The 22,483-nt window shown below is 44.0% G+C and overlaps 1 protein-coding gene, 1 long non-coding RNA gene and 1 other non-coding gene across 4 annotated transcripts in view; 2 read left to right on the top strand and 1 right to left on the bottom strand.

Moving 5' to 3' along the window:
• NLK (nemo like kinase) overlaps window positions 1-1,507 on the bottom strand; it is a 152,759-nt gene extending 151,252 nt beyond the window's left edge. For both annotated transcript variants that reach the window (XM_054458628.2, XM_054458630.2), the window contains exon 1: window positions 1-1,507. In XM_054458628.2, the coding sequence (XP_054314603.1) occupies window positions 1-458 (458 nt within the window). In that variant the 5' untranslated portion in view covers window positions 459-1,507.
• On the top strand, window positions 493-11,187 carry LOC129017838 (uncharacterized). The gene is made up of 5 exons (XR_008495149.2): window positions 493-629; window positions 1,497-1,746; window positions 1,937-2,115; window positions 8,944-9,272; window positions 10,534-11,187. It is a non-coding gene; the product is annotated as an uncharacterized LOC129017838 (long non-coding RNA).
• A 9,788-nt stretch (window positions 11,188-20,975) lies between these two features.
• On the top strand, window positions 20,976-21,110 carry LOC129018489 (small nucleolar RNA SNORA70). Its single transcript, XR_008495311.1, has one exon. It is a non-coding gene; the product is annotated as a small nucleolar RNA SNORA70 (small nucleolar RNA).
• Window positions 21,111-22,483: the final 1,373 nt, after the last annotated feature.

Raw genomic sequence — 22,483 nt, 5'->3', positions numbered from 1 at the left:
CAGACAACACCAAAGGCTCCATATCCAATAGGTCTATCTGGCTCAATATCCAGCTGCTGTTGTGGATGATGCGAGTGCTGATGATGGTGCGCTTTAACTGTAGCAGCTGCGGCAGCCTGTACCTGAGCTGGGGCTGCTGCAGCTGGTCCAGGAGCCTGCCCCGGTGCCGGTGATGGGAAATATGGCTGTTGTTGCCCAGGGTTTAACATGGCTGCAGCTGCAGCCGCTGCTGCGGCTGCCGCAGCTGCCGAAGAGGTGTGCTGCTGTACAGGGTGTACAGCGGCAGCCGACCCCGGATGAAGATGGTGTTGAGGGTGGTGGTGGTGGTGCAGGTGAGGAGGAGGGAGGTGTGGAAGGTGGTGGTGATGGTGGTGGTGGTGACCTGCTGCTGCTGCAGATGTACCGCCATTGTAAGCCGCCATCATTTTTGCGTTGGCTCTTGCGCCACAAAGAGACATTCAAAATAAATGCCCTTTGATTGGAAAGCAAACTGGGTCAAGCTGTCATTTGGCCATTTAAAAATGAAGAAAAACCACTCACTCCACCTCAAAAAACATAGAGCGTAACTGGCTTTATGTCTTCATCAGTCAATCCAAACAAGTTAGAGGATCTCGGTGTTTAATTTTGGGGTGAGCGTGTGTGGAAGGGTGTGGGTTGCCAAAAGGAAAAAAAAGGGAAAAAAGAAAAGAAAAAGGAAAAAAGGACCCCTTCCCCCCAGGATTCCTGCCACAAGTGGGTACTAAAACTCCATTCTTAATTTGGGGGAGGTTCCAACTTTGAATGTGGGAATAAAGGCCAAACTTCCCGACCCCCTGAACTCCACACACGAAAAGGATCAGGTAACACACCACCCTTGGAATCTTGAAAGAGGGTTGACTCATCTACCCCTTCCATTCCCACATCCTTTTCTAAACACCTACCACCTCCTCAAAAACAGGATTAAAAAAAATTCCCACCACCCTAAATGGAGAAGATGGGAGGAAATTTTCTGGGAAACCAGCTTCCAGCTTCCCCCCCCCTCGAACTCTCAGGCCTTCCTACATCTCCCCCTACTCCTAGTCAGGTTGACCTGATTGGGGAGGGGGGGGCGGGGGTTCTAAACTTTCCTGGGCAGAATGAGCCAGGGAAGGAGGCTGGAGTGAGGAGAGGAGGCGACAGCAGGACAGAGAGGAGAAAGAGAGCCGGGGCAAAAGTGAAGGGAAGGAGGTGCAGGAAGGAATGAAAGATGTGGGCAGCGCTCGGACGCCCAGACAGAGGGAACCGCCCCGGGAGAAGGTTAGGGTCCCGGGGCCAAAGAATAGGAGCCCCGGGAGGCGGGCGGGGTACGGTCGGAAGAGGGCTGACTCCTGCCCCCGCCGCCGGCTGCTTCTGCTGAGGAGGGTTGGGGGGGAGAGCGGGTGGGTCCCCCGCGCGACGGCCCCGCAGGGCTCAAGGCTGCTCCGTCTCCCCCCCTCCCCCCCACCCGGCTTCCGTCCCCGCGGCCGCTTTCTCCTCAGCCGCCGCGGCCGCCTTCTCCTCAGCCGCCGCCTCCTCAGCCGCCGGTGCCGCCGCGGCCGGACTCACCTCCCCTAGCAAAGCCGGATAGAGCGGAGCCAGCGTCGGACACGCGCAACCAGCCGCCGAGGCCCCGCCCCCGCCTTGCACGGACCGGCTGCCCTAGCCAATCCACGCCCACCTGTCCGCTACCGCCTCCAATCCTGGGCCAAGAGCTTCAGACAGGCGCACTATTCGGCCAGTGGCAACAAGGTGTGGGTCTTCTGGGGAAATCCCGCCCCCGATCCGGGATGGGCAGATAGAAAGACCAATCAAAGGCAGAGTTTGTCTTGACCGACAAGGCTTAAAGCCAATTAAAAAGCAAAGATCTTTGTGACATTTTCTTTCGCCTCTCTCCTCTTTTCTTTTTCTTCTTTTATTATTTATTTATTTTTTTTGGCAGGAGCAGGAAGCTGCGTGCTAATCCCGCCTGCAAAAGCTGGAAGAGAGGGGCGGAATGAAAGAACCAATCATGAGCCAGAGACAAAGAACAGATTAACCAATCCTTGGGTTGAAAATGAAGTGGGATGGAACCTGGGCCAGATAGACACTTGAAAAAACAAATGGAAAAAAAAGATTGATGTAAGTCCCACCCTTTAGATCTCCTATAGGACAGGATTGTGGAGAATTTGCTGTCATATCGAGACAACCTCTTCAAGGGGCGGGGCTTAGGGAAGGGGTGGGGTCTTAAAGTGGGCGGGACCTAGACGAAGGAGGCGGAGTCCAAATCATAACTGGTCCACTGATCCGAGATGTCTAATATCCCACTTAAGATGTAAAGTGTGGGGTAAAAAATAGGGGAAGAAAAAGGGAATGTTGAGCTTCAGAAACTCAAGGTCCAAGGTCACTCAACAAGAAGACAATCACAAAAGAAACTCAGTAGACTGACAGTTCATAGTTTACGGCCGGTCCTCTCCATAGTTAATCCTGATCTTGGCAAAAAGACGAGGAATCTCCGGCATTCAGAACTCCACTGTCGACAATGATAAAGCTGTTGGTGCAAATTAAAACAAAAAAAGTAAACTTGACCACAAAACTAATAATTTTCTTCCATCTTTCTTTCTTAACAGGGTCACATTCTGTCACCCAGGCTAGACTGCAGTGGCACAGTCCTAGCTCATTGCAGCCTCCAACTCCCGGCTCAAGCAGTCTTCCTGCCTCAGCTTCCCAGGTAGCTGGGATTACAGATGTGCATCACCATGCCCGGCTGATTCTTTACTTTTTTAGAAACAGGGTCTCAATATGTTGCCCAGGTTGGTCTCAAATTCCTAGGCTCAATAGATCCTCCCACCTCCCACCTTGGCCTCCCAAAGTGCTGAGATTACAGGCGTGAGCCACCGCCTCCAGCCTCTCCCATATTTTCTATCAAGTAAGTTTCTGTCATTGAAATCTTACTAAAATAGCATCTTTCCATCACTTCATTTATCTGAATTTACCCTTCTTTTAAAATGTGAAATAATAAGCTTACAGAACCTTATCCCTACTGAAACTGCATAGTTTACTCAAAAACTTGGAGGTCATCTTCTTCGATCCCTCCTTTGCCTGTCCACATTGTCCCTTCCAATCAATCAGTCATCAAGTCTTCTTTTTTTTTTTTTTTTTTTGAGACATGGTCTCTGTTGCCCAGGCTGGAGTGCAGTGGCATGATCACAGCCCACTGCAGCCTCCACCTCTTGGGCTCAGGTGATCCTCCCACCTCAGCCTCCCAAGTAGGTGGGACTACAGGCACATGCCACCACACCTGGCTAATTTTTGTATTTTTTTGTAGAGATGGGGTTTTGCCATGTAGCCCAGGCTGAATCATCAAGTCTTAAACAATTTTAAATCCCCCTCACTTCTGCTACTTCCCAGTCACACAGCATTTACCCAAATTTACACCACTAACATCTTTAACCATTTCCCTGCCTGCAAGCTAGCTCTCCTTTGATCCATCCCCCTCTGGGGGCATAGTAAATTTTTAAAAATACAAATCTGAGACCAGGGGCAGTGGCTCACACCTGTAATCCCAGCACTTGATGAGGCCAAGGTAGGTGGATCCCTTGAGCTCAGGAGATCAGTCTGGGCAATGTGGCAAAACCCCGTGTCTACAAAAAATACAAAAATTAGTGGTACACATGTCTCTAGACCCAGCTACTGAAGAGGCTGAGGTGGGAGGATAGCTTGAGCTAGGGAGGTAGAGGCTGCAGTGAGCTGAGATCCCACCAGTGCACTCCAGCCTGGGTGACAGTGAGATCTTGTCAAAAAAAAAAAAAAGGCTGGCTGTACCCCTAAATAGCCTGGCATGATCTGGTTCCTGCCTACCTACCTCAAGAGTCTTATCTCTCTCCTCCACTCCACACTTCAGACATTCTGAACTTCCTGCAGCTCCTTGAATGCTTTCAAGCCTTCGTGTATATCTTCAGCCCAAAACATTTCCCACCCATCCTTCACTGCTCTAATTCATCCTTCAGGTCTTCGTGTAAATTTTACTTTTTTTCCTGGAAAGTTCTAACTCTCTTCTAGAGTATATGTTTCTATTGTATATCTCCATGACACTGCCTCCCTCATATCTATATTTTAAGTGCTTGTTGAGTTTGACCAGGGACAGAGAGCTTGTCTGTCTCACTCAATGTTGTATGCCCAGTTCCTTAGGACAGTGCCTGAAAAAAAAGAAGACACTTGCTACAGATTTGCCTGAATTATTGAGTGCAGAAGTGGGTACAAACCCAAGCTCTGCCATTTACTTACTCTATAGTTTAGGCAACTTAACTAACCTTTCTCAATCTCAGTTGCCTCAACTGAAATAATACATGACTCATGAGGTCGATATGAGGGTTAAATGAGGTGATGTATTTAAACGTGCTTGGCAAATAGTGAAAATGCAATATAAATTCTCTTCAACACTCACCCTCATGTAATATGTGAGGTGTTTCCAATTTTCCAATGCACAGCACTGTCCTCCAAAGTGTAGTTTCCTAAAAGCTTCTTAGATGTTCAGCAAATTATCTGGTTTCACCTCAGAGCTACTGAATAAGAATTGGAGGAGGAGAGGAGGAATCTGTTTAACAAGCTCTCCAGGTCATTCTTACAAACGCTAGAGCTTAAGAAGCACAGACCTAGAGTAAAGGAGCTTAGTCTTTGTAAACTTCCTTTTTCAGCGCTTAGTATAGTACTATAATAACACATAGAAAATGCTTGATACATGTGAAATAAATAAATTAATCTAATCCACGAGAAAACAATTGTACATTAAGAATTATTTATTCCTTCCACAAACATGTATTGAGCACCAATTATATCTAGGCATGGTGCTAACTTCAACTGTGGGGGAGAGGAGATAGATGTACAGATGCTCCCGGACTCATGATGAGTTTGTGTCCCTTTTTTTTTTTTGAGATGGAGTCTCGCTCTGTCGCTCAAGCTGGAGTGCAGTGGCGCAATCTTGGCTCACTGCAAGCTGCGCCTCCCGGGTTCATGCCATTCTCCTGCCTCAGCCTCCTGAGTAGCTGGGACTACAGGCGCCTGCCACCACGCCCGGCTAATTTTTTGTATTTTTAGTAGAGATGGGGTTTCACCATGTTAGCCAGTATGGTCTCGATCTCCTGACCTTGTGATCCGCCCGCCTTGACCTCCCAAAGTGCTGGGATTACAGGCGTGAGCCACCGCGCCCGGCCAAGTTTGTGTCCCAATAAGCCCATCATACGTTGAAAATGCATTTAATACCCTAACCTACTGAACATCGTAGCCTAACCTACCTTAACGTGCTCAGAACACTGACGTTAGCCTACAGTTCTGCAAGATCATCTAGCACAGTCTATTTTATAATAAAATGTTGAATATCTCATAATTTATTGAATACTGAAATATCTCATAATTTGAATATTGAATACTGAATACTGAAATATCTCATAATTTGAATATTGAATATTGAATACTGAAATATCTCATAATTTATTGAATACTGAAAATGAAAAGCTGAATGGTTGAGGCCGGGTGTGGTGGCTCACGCCTGTAATCCCAGTACTTTGGGAGGCTGAGGCAGGTAGATCACGAGGTCAGGAGATAGAGACCATCCTGGCTAAGGTGGTGAAACCTCGTCTCTACTAAAAATACAAAAAATTAGCCGGCCTGGGAGGCTGAGGCAGGAGAATGGCGTGAACTCAGGACGCGGAGCTTGCAGTGAGCAGAGATCACGTCACTGCACTTCAGCCTGGGCGACAGAGCGAGACTCTGTCTCAAAAAAAAAAAAAAAAAAAGAAAAGCAGAGTGGTTGAAAGGGGACTCAAAGTACACTTTCTATTGAATAGGCATCACTTTCAAATCATGGTAAACTAGAAACATCATAAGTCAAACCATCATAAGTCAGGGATCATCTGTATTAAAGTCTCTGCCCCCAGGAGCTCTAAGTCTCTCTGGTGCAAGAATTTTCAAAATGGTGTGTGCACACCATGGTGGGGGGTGCACAAAATGACCCACTAGGCTCCTGGAAGAAATTAGTACAACTTCTGTTTCATTTTTTTTATTTCATCTTTTAAAAATATCCATTTTGTCAATGTTTTATAATGTACATAATATTACAGAGTAGCACAAATGTATAGCATTTATGAATAAATAAGAATACACAAATTGAGGAGTTGGGCTCAAAAATTTATCAAAAACATTGGGAAATCATTGGTCTGATGATCATTTAATAATGTTCATGGTTTTAGATATGAAGTCCTTGCCCATGCCTATGTCCTGAATGGTATTGCCTAGGTTTTTTTCTAGGGTTTTTATGGTTTTAGGTCTAACATTTAAGTCTTTAATCCATCTTGAATTAATTTTTGTATAAGGTGTAAGGAAGGGATCCAGTTTCAACTTTCTACATATGGCTAGCCAGTTTTCCCAGCATCATTTATTAAGTAGGGAATCCTTTCCCCATTGCTTGTTTCAGGTTTGTCAAAGATCAGATGGTTGTAGATATGCGGCATTATTTCTGAGGGCTCTGTTCTGTTCCATTGGTCTATATCTCTGTTTTGGTACCAGTACCATGCTGTTTTGGTTACTGTAGCCTTGTAGTATAGTTTGAAGTCAGGTAGCATGATGCCTCCAGCTTTGTTCTTTTGGCTTAGGATTGACTTGGCAATGCGGGCTCTTTTTTGGTTCCATATGAACTTTATATAGTTTTTTCCAATTCTGTGAAGAAAGTCATTGGTAGTTTGATGGGGATGGCATTGAATCTATAAATTACCTTGGGCAGTATGGCCATTTTCACGATATTGATTCTTCCTACCCAAGAGCATGGAATGTTCTTCCATTTGTTTGTATCCTCTTTTATTTCATTGAGCAGTGGTTTGTAGTTGTCCTTGAAGAGGTCCTTCACGTCCCTTGTAAGTTGGATTCCTAGGTATTGTATTCTCTTTGAAGCAATTGTGAATGGGAGTTCACTCATGATTTGGCTCTCTGTCTGTTATTGGTGTATAAGAATGCTTGTGATTTTTCCATATTGATTTTGTATCCTGAGACTTTGCTGAAGTTGCCTATCAGCTTAAGGAGGTTTTGGATTTCATGTCTAAAACACCAAAAACAAAGGCAACAAAAGCCAAAATTGACAAATGGCATCTAATTAAAGTAAGGAGCTTCTGCACAGCAAAAGAAACTACCATCAGCGTGAACAGGTAACCTACAGAATGGGAGAAAATTTTTGCAATCTACTCATCTGACAAAGGGCTAATATCCAGAATCTACAATGAACTCCAACAAATTTACAAGAAAAAAACAAACAACCCCACCAAAAAGTGGGCAAAGGATATGAACAGACACTTCTCAAAAGAAGACATTTATGCAGCCAAAAGATACATGAAAAAATGCTCATCATCACTGGCCATCAGAGAAATGCAAATCAAAACCACAATGAGATAGCATCTCACACCAGTTAGAATGGCGATCATTAAAAAGTCAGGAAACAACAGGTGCTAGAGACGATGTGGAGAAATAGGAACACTTTTACACTGTTGGTGGGATTGTAAACTGGTTCAACCATTGTGGAAGTCAGTGTGGCGATTCCTCAGGGATCTAAAACTAGAAATACCATTTGACCCAGCAATTCCATTACTGGGCATATACCCAAAGGATTATAAATCATGCTGCTATAAAGACACATGCACACGTATGTTTATTGTGGCACTATTCACAATAGCAAAGAGTTGGAACCAACCCAAATGTCCAACAATGATAGACTGGATTAAGAAAAAGTGGCACATATACACCATGGAATACTATACAGCCATAAAAAATGATGAATTCATGTCCTTTGTAGGGACATGGATGAAGCTGGAAACCATCATTCTCAGCAAACTATCACAAGGACAAAAAACCAAACACCGCACGTCCTCACTCATAGGCGGGAATTGAACAATGAGAACACATGGACACAGGAAGGGGAACATCACACACTGGGGCCTGTTGTGGGGTGGGGAGGTGGGGAGGGATAGCATTTGGAGATATATCTAATGTTAAATGACGAGTTACTGGGTGCAGCACACCAACATGGCACATGTACACATATGTAACTAACCTGTATATGTACCCTAAAACTTAAAGTATGATAAAAAAAAATGTTCATGATTTGGATCAGTGCTGTCCTAGAGAAATATGAGAGCCACATATGAAATTTTGTGTTGTAATAGTCACACTAAAAAGTTAAAAGAGGCCAGGTGTGATGGCTCACACCTGTAATCCCAGCAATTTGGGAGGCCAAGGTGGGAGGATCGCTTGAGCCCAGAAGTTCAAGACCAGCCTGGGGAACATAGTGAAACCCCATCTCTATTAAAAAAAAAAAAAAAATTAGCCAGGCATGGTGGCATGTGCCTGTAGTCCCTGCAACTCAAGAGGCTGAAGTGGGAGGATCACCTGAACCCAGGGAGGTCGAGGCTGCAGTGAGCCATGATCATGCCACTGCACTTTAGCCTGAGCAGCAGAGTGAGACCCTATCTAAAAAAAAAAAAAAAAAAAAGGAAAACAAAATTCACTAGCCACATGTGGCTAGTAGCTACTATATTAGACAGCACAAATCTAGATCATGGGTTTGAATCCTTAATCTGTCCCTTACCAGCTATGAGACCTTGGGCAAGTTCCTTAACCTATCTTAGTGTGAAAAATTTCCCTGTCTGTAAAATAGAGAGGTTCCCTGACATATGTAGTTGTGATAATTCAAAGAGACAATCCATGGAAAGCACTTAGCCTGGGGCTTACTAGCAGTAAGTGGGATGGTTATTATTAGTACAGGTATTACAATCCAAGGCAAAGTGTCCCAAGTGTCCAGTGGAGAAATCATTTTGGGCACCACTCAGTTCATGTCCCCAGCATTCCATCCATGTGGAGTGGCTGGCCCCTTAAACACATCACCAGACAGTACAATTTCCGGCCTTTTCCATTTTGTTCCATTTTCAGGAGCTGAGCATGATGAACGAGAAGTCGGAAGTGAGTCAGCAGGATAACACTTAGTGCCTAAAAAAGCAAGCAGGACATCAGAATGCATAAGTAGGAATATAATGTGCAGGAAGTGGGAGGTGATCTTCCCTTTCTTCCAAGAACTGGCTCACCCCACGAGTTGTCTGCAAAGACTTTGCAGAACTTGGGCCAGGCCCAGGAAGATTAAAGGACTACAAAAGGAGCAACTCACATTCAACAGTGCTGGGTGCTCAACACCTGTTATCTCATGTGATCAATCATCAACATGTCCCATTTTGCAAACGAAGCAACAGACTCGGGAAGGCAAGGTACCTTACCAAATCTCACACATCTAGTGAGTGACAAAGCTGGGGCTGGCCCACTTCCCACTGTAACCTACAGCTGGGGGGAAGGGGCAAAGAAGTGATGCTATGGAGTACTGGGAAGGACAGGCAGAGAATTCTTACCCTTTCAAGCCTGGCAGCCAGGGGCCTCCCTCACTGGGTGCATGATACTTTTTTAACATTTCTTACCCAAAACTGTTAGCAGAAGGAAATAGGATCACCTCTGACCTTTTAGCACACACATTCCTCTGGGTCACACTCCGTCCGTTCTCTGTCTCCATGCTTCGGGCCTGGCTTATCTTTCTACCTCTTCTTCTACCCAAGTTCTACTCACTTTTAAGGCTTTGCTCTTGGAGCCTCAGATCTTCTTCTTTGTCGTCTTTTTTTTTTTTTTTTTTTTTTTTTGAGAATCTCGACCTCCCTGGGCTCAGGTGATCCTCTCACCTCAGCTTCCTGAGTAGCTAGGACTACAGGCATGTGCCGCCACAGCTGACTAATTTTTTTGTATTTTGTAGAGTTGGGGTTTTGCCTTGTTGCTTGTTAGAATCTGCCTGCCTCGGCCTCCTAAAGTGCCAGGATTACAGGCGTGAGCCACTGCACTGGGCTGTAGCCTCAGATCTTTCATGAAGCATTTTTCCTGATACAAGTCCCTCTGGATCTCTCTCTCCCCTGAAGAATTTAGACATTCAATGTCTGCAATATTTATTTGAAACATGCACTCTTATTTATATTATCTTATTTATGTGATGCTGTGAAAAACTTTCTAGCTGTCTGACCTTGGGCACTTGACACTTGAGCTTGTTTCCTCATCTGTACAACGGGTATAATAACACCTATTTTGCAGTAGAAGGTAATATTGAGAAAATTAACTAAGGTCATATATTACTATATGAAATATCTAGCACAATGCCTGACACAGAGTAGCCTCTTGGGATAGATAGTTTCTTTCCTCACTTTTTTTTTCTTTTTAGAGAAGCAGCCCAGGCTGTTCTCAAACTTCTGTGCTGAAGCAATCCTCCTGCCTCAGCCTTCCAAAGGCTTGGGATGACAACCATGAGCCACAATACCTGGCCTCTTTGCTCACTTCTGTGTGTTGCTTACTTGTCATTATTTTCCTAGTATCTCTATTTCCAGTGCTCTTCTGTTTGGGGAATTGGTTGGGGAGATGAGATGTGATACTTAAATCTTAGTAAATTGTAAAATGCTTCTCCCATCTTCCTTCATCCATTTTTCTGAGCCCCTACAGGCCCTCCATCAGTCTTGTGACACGGGATGAAGTCATCAATGCCAAAGCGAAGGTGGAGGCTTGATAAGAGTGGGAGCAAGGCTACAAACCTCATAGGCACTTGGTATTGCTGAAGGACAACATGCACGTTCAGGATCAGCTACCGGAAGGTATAACAAGAGAAGCCAGACAAGACAGTGGAAGAATCAGTCAGGGAGCCAATAGCAACTAAGATAGAGACAGGACATGGCAACAAGCTGGGGACTGGGTGAGGCCAGACAAATCTAAGTTCACGTACCACCTGGTTCTTCTTCCCCTACAACTGGGCCTCTTCCCATCCTAACAACACAGGCTCTGAGCCCCAGGAGAATTCCCTTTGCATGTATCTCAGGATGTTGGCCTCATCTTACCCCTCTCCATTTTTCAGTCCCTGGATGGGTTATTTATCCCAGCTCCAAACCCCAGGACCAAACCTCAGCCCTGACCCGTGTCCTTGGCCATGTGAGTCAGACGATGTCCCAAACTTCCTTCTTCCCAGATGAGTGGTGAACGTTTTATCTTAAAGTTAGTAAAAAAGAAAGTTTTAAAATAGATTACAAAATTGTTATGCTTAACATTTGTAGGTGCCCTTTATTACTTTGACTTCTTAAGCCTTAATAAATGAAAGTATAACTCACATGCATTGGACACAGTAGTAAAATCAGGAATGTTTCATAATGTTATACAGACAATATTCTGTGGATCTATTTTCAGCTTAGAATCCAAATACAACAAGATACTTTTCATCAAAAGGGCAGCAATGAACCATACACAAAATTACCACCTATCCACCCCAATACACCACGTTACAGAGCTCAGCCTCCAGGGCAGAATAAAGGTTGTCCTCGCTGAAAGTCCGCGGAGACAGTGGTCCCAGATTAGAGAGCCACAGCCTTAAATACTTATTGCTAGGGTTAGCAGGTGAAACCAAATTAGCCAAGACTACAATGAGCGTTATTTGGGAAAGACTAAGACAGTGGTAGTTTCCAGACCGTATTGCACATTGGAATCACCTGAGGATATTCAAAAAATACTGATGCCTGGTTTCAGTGGTATGCTGGTAAATATTTTAAGAATTGGCTGCTTAGAACGAAAAGAAAGCCCTGATTTATAACCGATATCCATGGCATAAAAACTTCTATCATGGTTAATTTCTTTTTTTTTTTTTTGAGACAGAGTCTCACTCTGTTGCCTAGGCTGGAGTGCAATGGCATGATCTCGGCTCACTGCAACCTCTGCCTCTCGGGTTCAAGCAATTCTTCTGCCTCAGCCTCCCAAGTAGCTGGGATTACAGGTGTGTGCCACCACGCCCAGCTAATTTTTTTTTTTTTTTGTAAGTAGAGACGGGGTTTCACCCTGTTGGCCAGCCTGGTCTCGAACTCCTGACCTTAGGTGATCCACTCACCTTGGCCTCCCAAAGTGCTGAGATTACAGGCGTGAGCCACCGCACCCGGCCATGGTTAATTTCAAGCTGTTAGTATGACATCATTGAAGACAGAATTGGGAAGAGATGTACACAATAGGTTCTCCAGAGCCAGGTAGCAGCCAGCTTTAGCACACCACTGCCTGGTCACCCCCACGCCCCCCACACAACTTAGTAGGTATGAAGTGTGACCTAGGCATCAGGATTTTTAAAAGCTCCCCAGTAGATTCTAATATGCAGCAAAGTTGGGAACCAATGGGCTAAGGGACCTCGTAATAAGGTCCCAGAGGCAAGAAACCGGCCAGTTGATTGCCTTCCAGTGACAGCTGGGTTGTAACACTTGCCTCCTCAAATACACTTTCTTCCCCTAGCAAGCCTCCATGGAAAGCTAAATCCTCAGCAGAAGATTGCTTAGTGGGCTGGTCTCAGAGCATGGGGTAGGGGTGGGAGGTCCGGAGGCTGGTGAGAGATCTGAAAAGCTAGGGGCAATGTGTCAATGTAATTGTCCACTAGAAATTCCTGGGGGTGCTAGAAACACTGATAAATTCCTGCTCCAGGACATTCCTCCAGGGATGTCATTATCCTTCCATTAAAACTGTATTCTGACTGGGTGGTAAGTACCTGATTTGCTTAATTCTTAATCGTTATACCTTCAGCTCTGCTGACTGAGCTCTAGCGATTTGAGTTGAAGTGTACCTAAGGCTGCAGGGCAGGTAGAAGAGGAATGAATTTTTTCTGCAGATGGCTGGCCAGGCCCCACCTCTGGGTTACTGCAGTCCCTCTGCTTTTGTCTGTCATGGTACTTGTCACCTGGCCTTGCAAATGTTTACTCATCTGTTGCCTTTAATGCTCTACAAGCTCTCCAAGGGCAGAAACTGGGCTCCTATTTTGCTAGGCGTCCCCAGTGCCCAGTGTTGGTTTAAGCTGACGTAAACTGAGCTCTTCCATCCATTATAAAGTATTTTAAATTTACTTTTAGAAACACAAGTAGGCCGAGTGAGGTGGCTCATGCTTGTAATCCCAGTACTTTGGGACAGGAGGATTGCTTGAGCCCAGGAGTTTGAGATCGGCCTAGGCAACATGGCAAGACCTTGTCTCTACAAATAATAATAAAAACAAAATTAGCTGTGCATGGTGGTGGGCACCTGTAGTCTCAGCTACTCTGGAGGCTGAGGCAAGAGAATAGCTTGAGCCCAGGAGGTCAAGGCTGCCGTGAGCTGTGATTGCACCACTGCCCTCCAGTCTGTGTGACAGAGCAAGACCCTGTCTCAAAATAAATAAAATAAAATAAAATCACAGGTAATTCATGAGAAGATTCTTGGCATTTGCACACACACATGCACATTTTAAAATGTATGGTTCTCGGCTGGGTGCTGTGGCTTGCACCTGTAATCCCAGCACTTTGGGAGGCTGAGGTGGGCAGATTGCTGGAGCTCAGGAATTCTATACCAGCCTGGTCAACATAGTGAAATGCTGTCTCTACAAAAAGTATAAAAATTAGCTGGGTGTGGTGGCACACTCCCGTAGTCCCAGTTACTTGGGAGGCTGAGGCACGAGAATCACTTGAACCCAGGAGGCGGAGGTTGCAGTGAGCTGAGATCATGCCACTGCACTCCAGCCTGGATGACAGAGCAAGACTCTGTCTCAAGAAAAAAAAAGTATGGTTCTATTTTTTGTGTTTTCAAAATACATGCTATTATACTATACATATAGTTCTATAAAATGCTTTTTCACTTAACAATATGTTATGAGGATCTTTTCATAATCTATTTATTAATGTGATTTGTTCTTTCATAATGCTGAATTTGAAAGGTGACCTTGAGGCAGGATTTAAGTGTAATTACTTTATGTGGGAGGTGATCCCAGAAAATAGGGTAGTGGGGAAATGAGACAGGGAAGGGAAGGAAGCCAATAAACGGTGTTTTTTCAAGCAAGTCATCACTGTATGTAAAACCAGAGCTCAACTCCATGGCGAAACTGGGAGCCAATGTAGTACACAACTGTCCAATGTTTCTACCTAAAGAGAACTGGAATATTTATCCACTGACTTCCATCTGCCATTGATCAAGGGCTACTTCAGAGGCACATTGACTCAGGGACTTTTGGCCTGCCATGCATCTGGGCAGAGAGGGCTCTGGTGGCCAGAAAAAGCCTTCAGTCAAGGAGATGCTTGTGCTATCAATTGGAAGTCAGTTGACATACACAGACATGGTAAGTGCTAGGTCATATGGGTGGGGAACTGATAGGATCTGCTCCAAAACAGATGTGACTTTGTGCCTTACTTCATTAAATCCTTTCTCATTTCTCATTTTTTTTTTTACAAGCCACTCTTCAATAACTATTCCCATCCATGTTTCCTCATGCACGTGTACAATTTTTTTTTTTTTAAGAGACAGCTCTGGCTCTGTGGCCCAGGCTGAGGTGCAGTGGCACTATCCTTGCTCACTATAGACTCAACTTCCTGGGCTCAAGCAATCCTCCAGCCCCAACCTCCTGAGCAGCTGGGACTTTGGGCACATGCCACCACACCTGGGTAATTTTTTCTTTTTGAGAGGGAGTCTCGCTCTGTTGCCCAGGCTGGGGTGCAGTGGAACGATCTCGGCTCACTGAAACCTCTGCCTCCTGGGTTCAAGCAATTCTCCTGCCTCAGCCTCCTGAGTAGCTGGGACTACAGGTGCATGCCACCATGTCTGGCTAATTTTTTGTATTTTTTGTATTTTTAGTAGAGACGGTGTTTCACTGTGTTAGCCACGATGGTCTCGATCTCCTGACTTTGTGATCTGCCTGCCTCAGCCTCCCAAAGTGCTGGGATTACAGGCATAAGCCATCACGCTGGGCCCACCTGGGAAATTTTTTAAATTTTTTTGTAGAGACAGAGTCTCACTGTGTTGTCCAGGCTGGTCTTGAACTCCTGGGCTCAGGCAATCCTCCAGCCTTGGCCTTCCTAAGCATTGGGATTACAGGCATAAGCCACCATGCCTGGCCCAGTATTTCTTTAGAATACATGGCTACAATGGGTCCATCCATTACATAATATTTCTGTTTAATTTTACTCTCCTGGACTGGGAAATGCCTACTGTAACCTCAGAACTCCGGGCTGCCAGAGTGTGTATATCCTCTCTTGCTAAAGCCTTCAGTCTTGCCCTTTCAGGAATCCTTTCAAGATAGAAGATAGGAGAGCATTTAATGACTTTCTTACTGCCCTATATGAGATTCTCATGGCCTCATTAATTCTCTCCATTGACTATCCCTGTGACTTTACTCTTGTCTCCTGCCTTCAAAACCTGTTGTTGATATATGCAGATTTTAAGTAATAGTCTAGTAATAAAAATCAAATCTTGGAGCAATGAGTTTCTTCTATTTGGTCAGACATTTTACCTCTGTTTACCTGCGTAGGCCATCATTTCCAAATAAAGAGCACATGTGCACAACCTGAGACTGGGTCTGTGCAGGTCTTTCTTTACAGTTGCTAGTACAAGGACACAACTAGGAATTTATTTAAAAAATTTTCAATGCAAAATTTTTTATTTTTAAAATCAACTTTATTGAGCTGTAATTTATATCCAATAAATATTTTAAGTTCCATGAGCTGTGGATTCTTTTTTGTTTGTTTGTTTGTCTTTATAGATATGAGGTCTCCCTTGCTATATTACCCAGGCTGATCTCGAACTCCTGGGCTCAATTGATCTTCCAGCTGCAGCCTCCCAAAGTGCTGGGATTATAGGTGTGAGCCACCACACCAGGCTGGCATTGGTTTTTAAATTTAATTTTCCAGTAGTTCATTGCTGGTATATGGAAATACACTTGAATTTTTTATATCAACTTTTTTTGCAGCCTTGCTAAATCCATTTATTCTAGTAGCTTTTTTCTAGATTGTTGAGGATTCTCTGATCTTATTAATCTGTAAATAAAAACAGTTTTATGTCTTCCTTTCCAACATTTAGGCCTTTTATTTATTTTTCTTGACTTATTACACTGTCTAGGACCTCCAATGAATAGTTGAATAAAAGTGATGAGAGCAAAACTTCCTTGCCTTGTTCCCAATCTTAGGAAACAGTCTTCTACCATTCAGTCTTTCAGCATTCAGAATAATGTTATTGGTAGGTTTTTCATAGACGGTGTTTATCAACTTTAAGAAGTCCCCCTTTAGTTTTAACCTGCAAGTACTTTTGGTTCCAGTGGTTTATATTTCACCATGCTAAAAGGCAGTGTGACTCTAGGTCTTTGTTCTCTTTTCCCTAGTAATGTTATATAGAAAGCATGGTTTCGGATTCAAATAGACTTGAACTCTGTCAGTTTCCAGCTATGTGATCTTGTTCTAGTTCTCTATCTTCTACATCAATTTCCTCACTCACAAAATAAGGATAGCTAGTTTTGAAGGTTATTGTGAATGATATTTGGTTTGCTTGCATGTGTCTGACACATGTTAGACACTCAAAAAATATTATCTCTATCCTCTTGCTTTTTTCAGTAATATGCTTTTCACTTTATAATGACATTTATAATGTCTGGACTGGGTGCAGTAGCACATGTCTGTAATCCAAGCACTTTGGAATGCTGAATGGGAGGATCACTTGAGGCCAGGAGTTCAAGACCAGCCTGGGCAACATAAAGAGACCCCCAACTCTACCAAAAAATAAAACCAAAAAGTAAGCAACGCATGGTGGCATGAACCTGTTGTCCTAGCTACTCAGAAGGCTAAGGTGGGAGGATCACTTAAGCCTAAAAGTTTGAACTTACAGTGAGCTATGATCATGCCACTGCTCTCTAGCATGGGCAACACAGTGAGACCCTGTTTCTCTAAATGATAATAACAACAATAATGTCTGCCCAAATGTTCACAATAGGGCTTTTTAATGTGGGTATTGGTAATGCACAAAAGTCAGGATCTCATCTATGAATGACAGCTTCTCCATGGGTTGCAATAACTTGTGGCATCCAAACAGGCGCTTCCCTCTGCTAACTGCAGGTTCCATAATTATTCCCAGGCTAAGACTTCTTGGGATTAACATGTTGTTCCAACCACTACAAAAACAAATGTACTGTTCCAAACAATACTTAATTATATCACGTTCACTGCTTTTTTTTTTTTTTTTTTTTCTGAGATGGAGTCTCGCTCTGTCACCCAGGCTGGAGTGTAGTGGTGTCATCTCGGCTCACTGCAACCTCCGCCTGCTGGGTTCAAGCAATTCTCCTGCCTCAGCCTCCCAAGTAGCTGGGACTACAGGTGCATGCCACCATGCCTGGCTAATTTTTTGTATTTTTAGTACAGACAGGGTTTCACCATGCTGGCCAGGCTGCTCTCGAACACCTGACCTCATGATCCTCCTGCCTTGGCCTCCCAAAGTGCTGGGATTACAGGCATGAGCCACTGCGCCCAGCTCCCTCTGTTTTAGTAGCATATCCAGAAAGAATGATTCACAAGTCTTTGGGCCATCTCAGATGTGCAGAGAACCTTTATTGTTAATCCATATTTTACCTTCTTAGGGCTGGAATTCTCCAGCTCTGAACATAGCAGGAGTTAAGGATACCAGGCCAAAAAGTGTAGAAATGATGTTATAACTCCCAGAGCCGTGATTTCAAATGCCAGCCCTAGAGCAAGTGCCTGATGAAGTGTTTTGCACAGACCTTGTTAGAACAGGAAATATTAGGATGATTTGTGGGTTCTTCATAAAGCTAAATGTACTGTCCCTTCTTCTGAGATTCTATTTTTCCTACCTTCTTGGTGTCGAAAGGCCCCTATATTGTTATTTGATGATGATGATGATGATGATGATGATTTACTATCCTTACATGGTATGATAAGTTAGCAAACTTATTTCAATATGCTACACACCACCAATTTTTTAAAAGCTACTGACCTGAGTATATAGCAGGGTATATTTTCCAGTATGCCTTGATTTGTGCCATGGTAACAGATCAACTATCATCATTATTACTCAGGGCAACTATGGACTTGTTTGGAGTCACTTCAGAATTCTAGCCTCCATCCTACAACCAGGGGTTGTTGGCCCCCATGTCAGGGAGCTGTTGGGTACTGGGTGCAGAAGATTCATGCTGCTCCAGTGGATTGAGGTCAGCTTCACCTAACCTAAAAAAAATATATATAGTTATACATTTTGTGGCTCTAAACATGGGGAAGTTTTGGATATGCTGAAAAATATGTATAAATTGATAAATACCAAGATAAAGGGCCCATATCAACATGTTGACTAGTTTGAGGAAACCCAGGATTTGTGAGAAACCTCATGTAGGGCATGGGGACAGAATCATGAGTGAGAAGAATGTGGCTGACGCTTAACCATATGAGTCTCGTTTTCATCGCCGTTAAGTGGAAATGATCACCCTGTCTTGCATCTCTGGAGTGTTTGCTTGCAGATTGAATGATAATGGATAGGAGAGTGCTTTGCAAACTACAGAATCCCCAGACAAATTTAAGAAATGATTCTCTTTTACTTTGTTGACAATTTAGAAGGCAGTATTTCTAGACACATGACATTGCTCCAGGCAATCCCTTCACTGAGAAGAGATGATGAAAATGTACATGGCCTGTAGGCTAAATACTGTCAGAACATGTTATCACCAAATGAATCTGGACAATTCTATTTTTTTTTTTTTGAGACAGGGTCTCACTCTGTCACCCAGACTGGAATACAGTGGCGTGATCTCGGTTCACTGCAAACTCTGCCTCCCAGGCTCAAGCGATTCTCCTACCTCAGCCTCCCAAGTAGCTGGGACCACAGGTGTGCACCACCATGCCTGGCTAATTTTTGTATTTTTAGTAGAGATGGGGTTTTGCCATGTTGGCCAGGCTGGTCCTGAACTCCTGACCTCAGGTGATCTGCATGCCTCGGCCCCCAAAATGCTGGGATTACAGGCATGAACCACTGCATCTGGCTCAACAATCCTATTTTTAATGCCATATTCCCAAAGCTAGTAACGAGGCAGAGAGCCTCCATTCTGGTGGGCTGCGGGATGCAAAGTGGGGTCTGAAGTTCATGAAAGGACAGCCAGGGGCTGTGTCAGTTGCTCATGCCGCCATGTTCTGGGTAAATGTCTCAGACAGCATTTGGGCTACGTGATATACTGGTGTAAATTCAGAAGCAGACTCTAGCACTAGCAATATCTTCAACTGACAATAAATTATTTTCATTGCCCTAAGGTCCATGTTGTTGGAATGCACTCAGATTATAGTCCATTATTGAGTAATAACAGTTGTCATTTGTTGAGTGCTACCTATGCAAAGGGACAATTTTAAGTGCTTTAATATATTATCTTATTTAATTCTCTTAGCAACCCTATGAGGATGGTACCTTCTTTGTCTTTTTTTTTTTTTTTTTTTTTTTTTTTTTTGAGACAGAGTTTCACTCTTGTTGCCCAGGCTAGAGTGCAATGGAACAATCTAGCTCACTGCAACCTACACCCCCACCAGGTTCAAGTGATTCTCTTGCCTCAGCCTCCTGAGTAGCTGGGATTACAGGCATGAGCCACCATGCCTGGCTAACTTTGTATTTTTAGTAGAGATGGGGGTTTCACCATGTTGGTCAGGCTGGTCTTGAACTCCTGACCTCAGGTGATCTGCCCGCCTCGGCCTCCCAAAGTGCTGGGATTACAGGCGTGAGCCACCGCGCCCGGCCAGTCTTCATTTTTAAGATAAGGAAACTGAGGCATACAGAACTGAGTACCTTATCCAAGGTCATGATTAATTAGTGGCAGAGATTGAATTGGGCCAAGGCAGCCTCACCCAGGAGTAACCTATATTGCTTTTCTATTTTTATTAAACATGTACTCTTTTCTAGACACTGGACTAGTCAACTACAGGGATTGATAAAACAAAATCTATGACCTCAAAAAGCACTCAGTCTAGTGGGGAGGAGTTACAACACAATGTAGTAAGTACTGCATATTTATCCCTCTGATGCAGATTTATTTTTCTCCAAAGCATCCTTTATTGCCAACTAGCAAACTACATATTTACATCCTTATTTTTTAAATTTTCTGTCTTTCTTTACTCAAACTATAAACTCTATGAGGGCAGGGTCTTCATTTTGTTCACTTTATATCCTAGTATCTAGGCAAGTAAATTTGTAGAAGCTGCATTCAAGGAACAGGAGTGGAAATTAAATAAAAATGAATAAAAGATGTCAAAAAATATCACAGGATTCTTCCTCAGTAATCTGGACTGACCAAATCTTCATGCAATGGTGTATGCTGAAAGCTTCAGGGAGAAGAAAGGACATCAGCTAGAACTCGGGTAGTGAAGCTGCCCTTTAGATGTCCTAGAGTTATTTTGGGTGTATGTACCTTTACACTCCAGTCATCCCCCCACCTCCCACATCCTCTCCAACCACACCGAACAGGTTGTTGTTTTCTACAAATTGACATACCTTCACGCATTCTGTTCCCCTTCCTAGAGGACCTTTCTCCTGGGTCCCCTTCTACCTTCACTTCCTTTCTGCTTTACCACCTCAATTGTATCCTTCAAAACTCAAATCAGCTGTCACTTCCTCATTGCGATGACCCACCTCTGTGCTCCCATATCACTCTCTACAATCATCCAGTGCTAAAAATCACTGTTTTATTTGTCTCTGCCCTACACTGAAGACTTCTTGAGAGCAGAGTCCATGTCTTATTCAGCCTATATTTCCAAACCAAACACTATGCCTGGCATGAGAATGAATGGTGAAATGGAAGATCTCTCCCCCACGGCTCCCCTACACAAACACACATACATCCCACTCACAGTAGTGACTGTGTCCTCTGATTCCAGTACTCCCTTCACTAAGCTATGACAGTGCTCCATAGAGAAGTTGTTTCAGTAAATACAATCATGAAAATATAAAAAATAATATCAGGGGAGTACTTTTACAACTAAATAGGAAAACATGTTACAAAGCTATACAATGCTACAAAGTAAAATAGTGTGCTAAATGTGCAAAAGCAAACAGGCAAATCAATGAAATAGAGTAGAAATCCCATAACAAATAAAAGTTTGTAGAAGCTACGGCCAATTAAGCCAACCAAGTTTCTTTCCTCATGGGGCCCTGGTGTGCCATGGCTGCAAACAGCAGCTTCCTTGTCAGGGTATGCAGCCTGTTTCTTGGATGGATTGCTCTAAGGGACCTTGGAGACAGGCCTTTCAAATGTATGTTCATGTCTCTGACCTTGCACTACCCCCAGTGTAGACTCCAAACAGATTCCTTGGGAAAGCCCCAGGGCACTGTGGCCAGGGTTCGCATAGGCCAAGTCATCATGTCCATCCGCACCAAGCTGCAGAACAAGCAGCATGTGATTGAGGACCTATGCAGGGCCAAGTTCATGTTACTTGGCTGCCAGAAGATCCACATCTCAAAGAAGTGGGGCTTTACCAAATTCAAGGCCGATGAATTTTTTTTTTTTTTTTTTTTTTTGAGATGTAGTCTCGCTCTGTCGCTCAGGCTGGAGTGCAGTGGCGCAATCTTGGCTCACTGCAACCTCCACCTCCCAGGTTCAAGCAATTCTCCTGCCTCAGCCTCCCGAATAGCTGGGACTACAGGCGCACGCTGCCACGCCCAGCTAATTTTTTTTGTATTTTGGTAGAGATGGGTTTTCACCGTATTGCCAAGTCTGGTCTTGAACTTCTGAGCTCAGGGAATCTGTCCACTTTGGCCTCCCAAAGTGCTGGGATTACAGGTGTGAGCCACCGTCGGGCCCAAGGTGGATGAATTTGAAGATACGGTGGCTGAGAAGTGGCTCCTCCTATATGGCTGTGGGGCCAAGTACATCCCCAGTCGTGGTCCTCTGGACAAGTGTCCGGCCCTGCTCTAGTGAGGGCTTCCACTGTGCTGTCCCCTCCTGATGCCCACCAATAAATCCTACTTCCTGTCCACCTATTTTTTAAAAGAGTATATATAAGTATATTTCATGACAGTGACATTTTTCTAATCAATTATGAAATGACCAGTTATTCAGAAAATGCTAAGACAAATTGGTTAAAGATCTGGGGTAAAAAAGAACACTCAAATCCCTATATCATATCATATACCATTATAAATAAAGATGAATTCAGTACGCCTGTAATCCCAGCACTTTGGGAGGCCGAGGCAGGCGGATCATGAGGTCAGGAGATCGAGACCATCCTGGCCAACATGGTGAAACTCTGTCTGTACTAAAATACAAAAAGTTAGCTGAGCGTGGTAGCACAAGCCTGTAGTCCCAGCTACTCAGGAGGCTGTGGCAGGGGAATCGCTTGAACCTGGGAGGCAGAGGTTGCAGTGAGCTCAGATGGCACTACTGCACTCCAGCCTGGTGACAGAGCAAGACTCCATCTCAAAAAAAAAAAAAAGTAATAACTCATATTATTGTTTACTATTTGCCAGACCTGATGCCAAGTATGTCATAAGCATTAACTAATCTGAGCATCATGATAATTCTATGAGGTTGGTACTATTAATTTTATTTCTATTTTCAGATGTGTAAACAGGTTCAAAGAATTTAAGTTGATCAAGGGCTCACGACTAAGAAGTCAGG

Source organism: Pongo pygmaeus, chromosome 19, assembly GCF_028885625.2.
Source record: "Pongo pygmaeus isolate AG05252 chromosome 19, NHGRI_mPonPyg2-v2.0_pri, whole genome shotgun sequence".
NCBI lineage: Eukaryota > Metazoa > Chordata > Mammalia > Primates > Hominidae > Pongo > Pongo pygmaeus.
The sequence above is the reverse complement of the archived record's forward strand: the minus strand, read 5'-3'. Positions and strand labels throughout refer to the sequence as shown.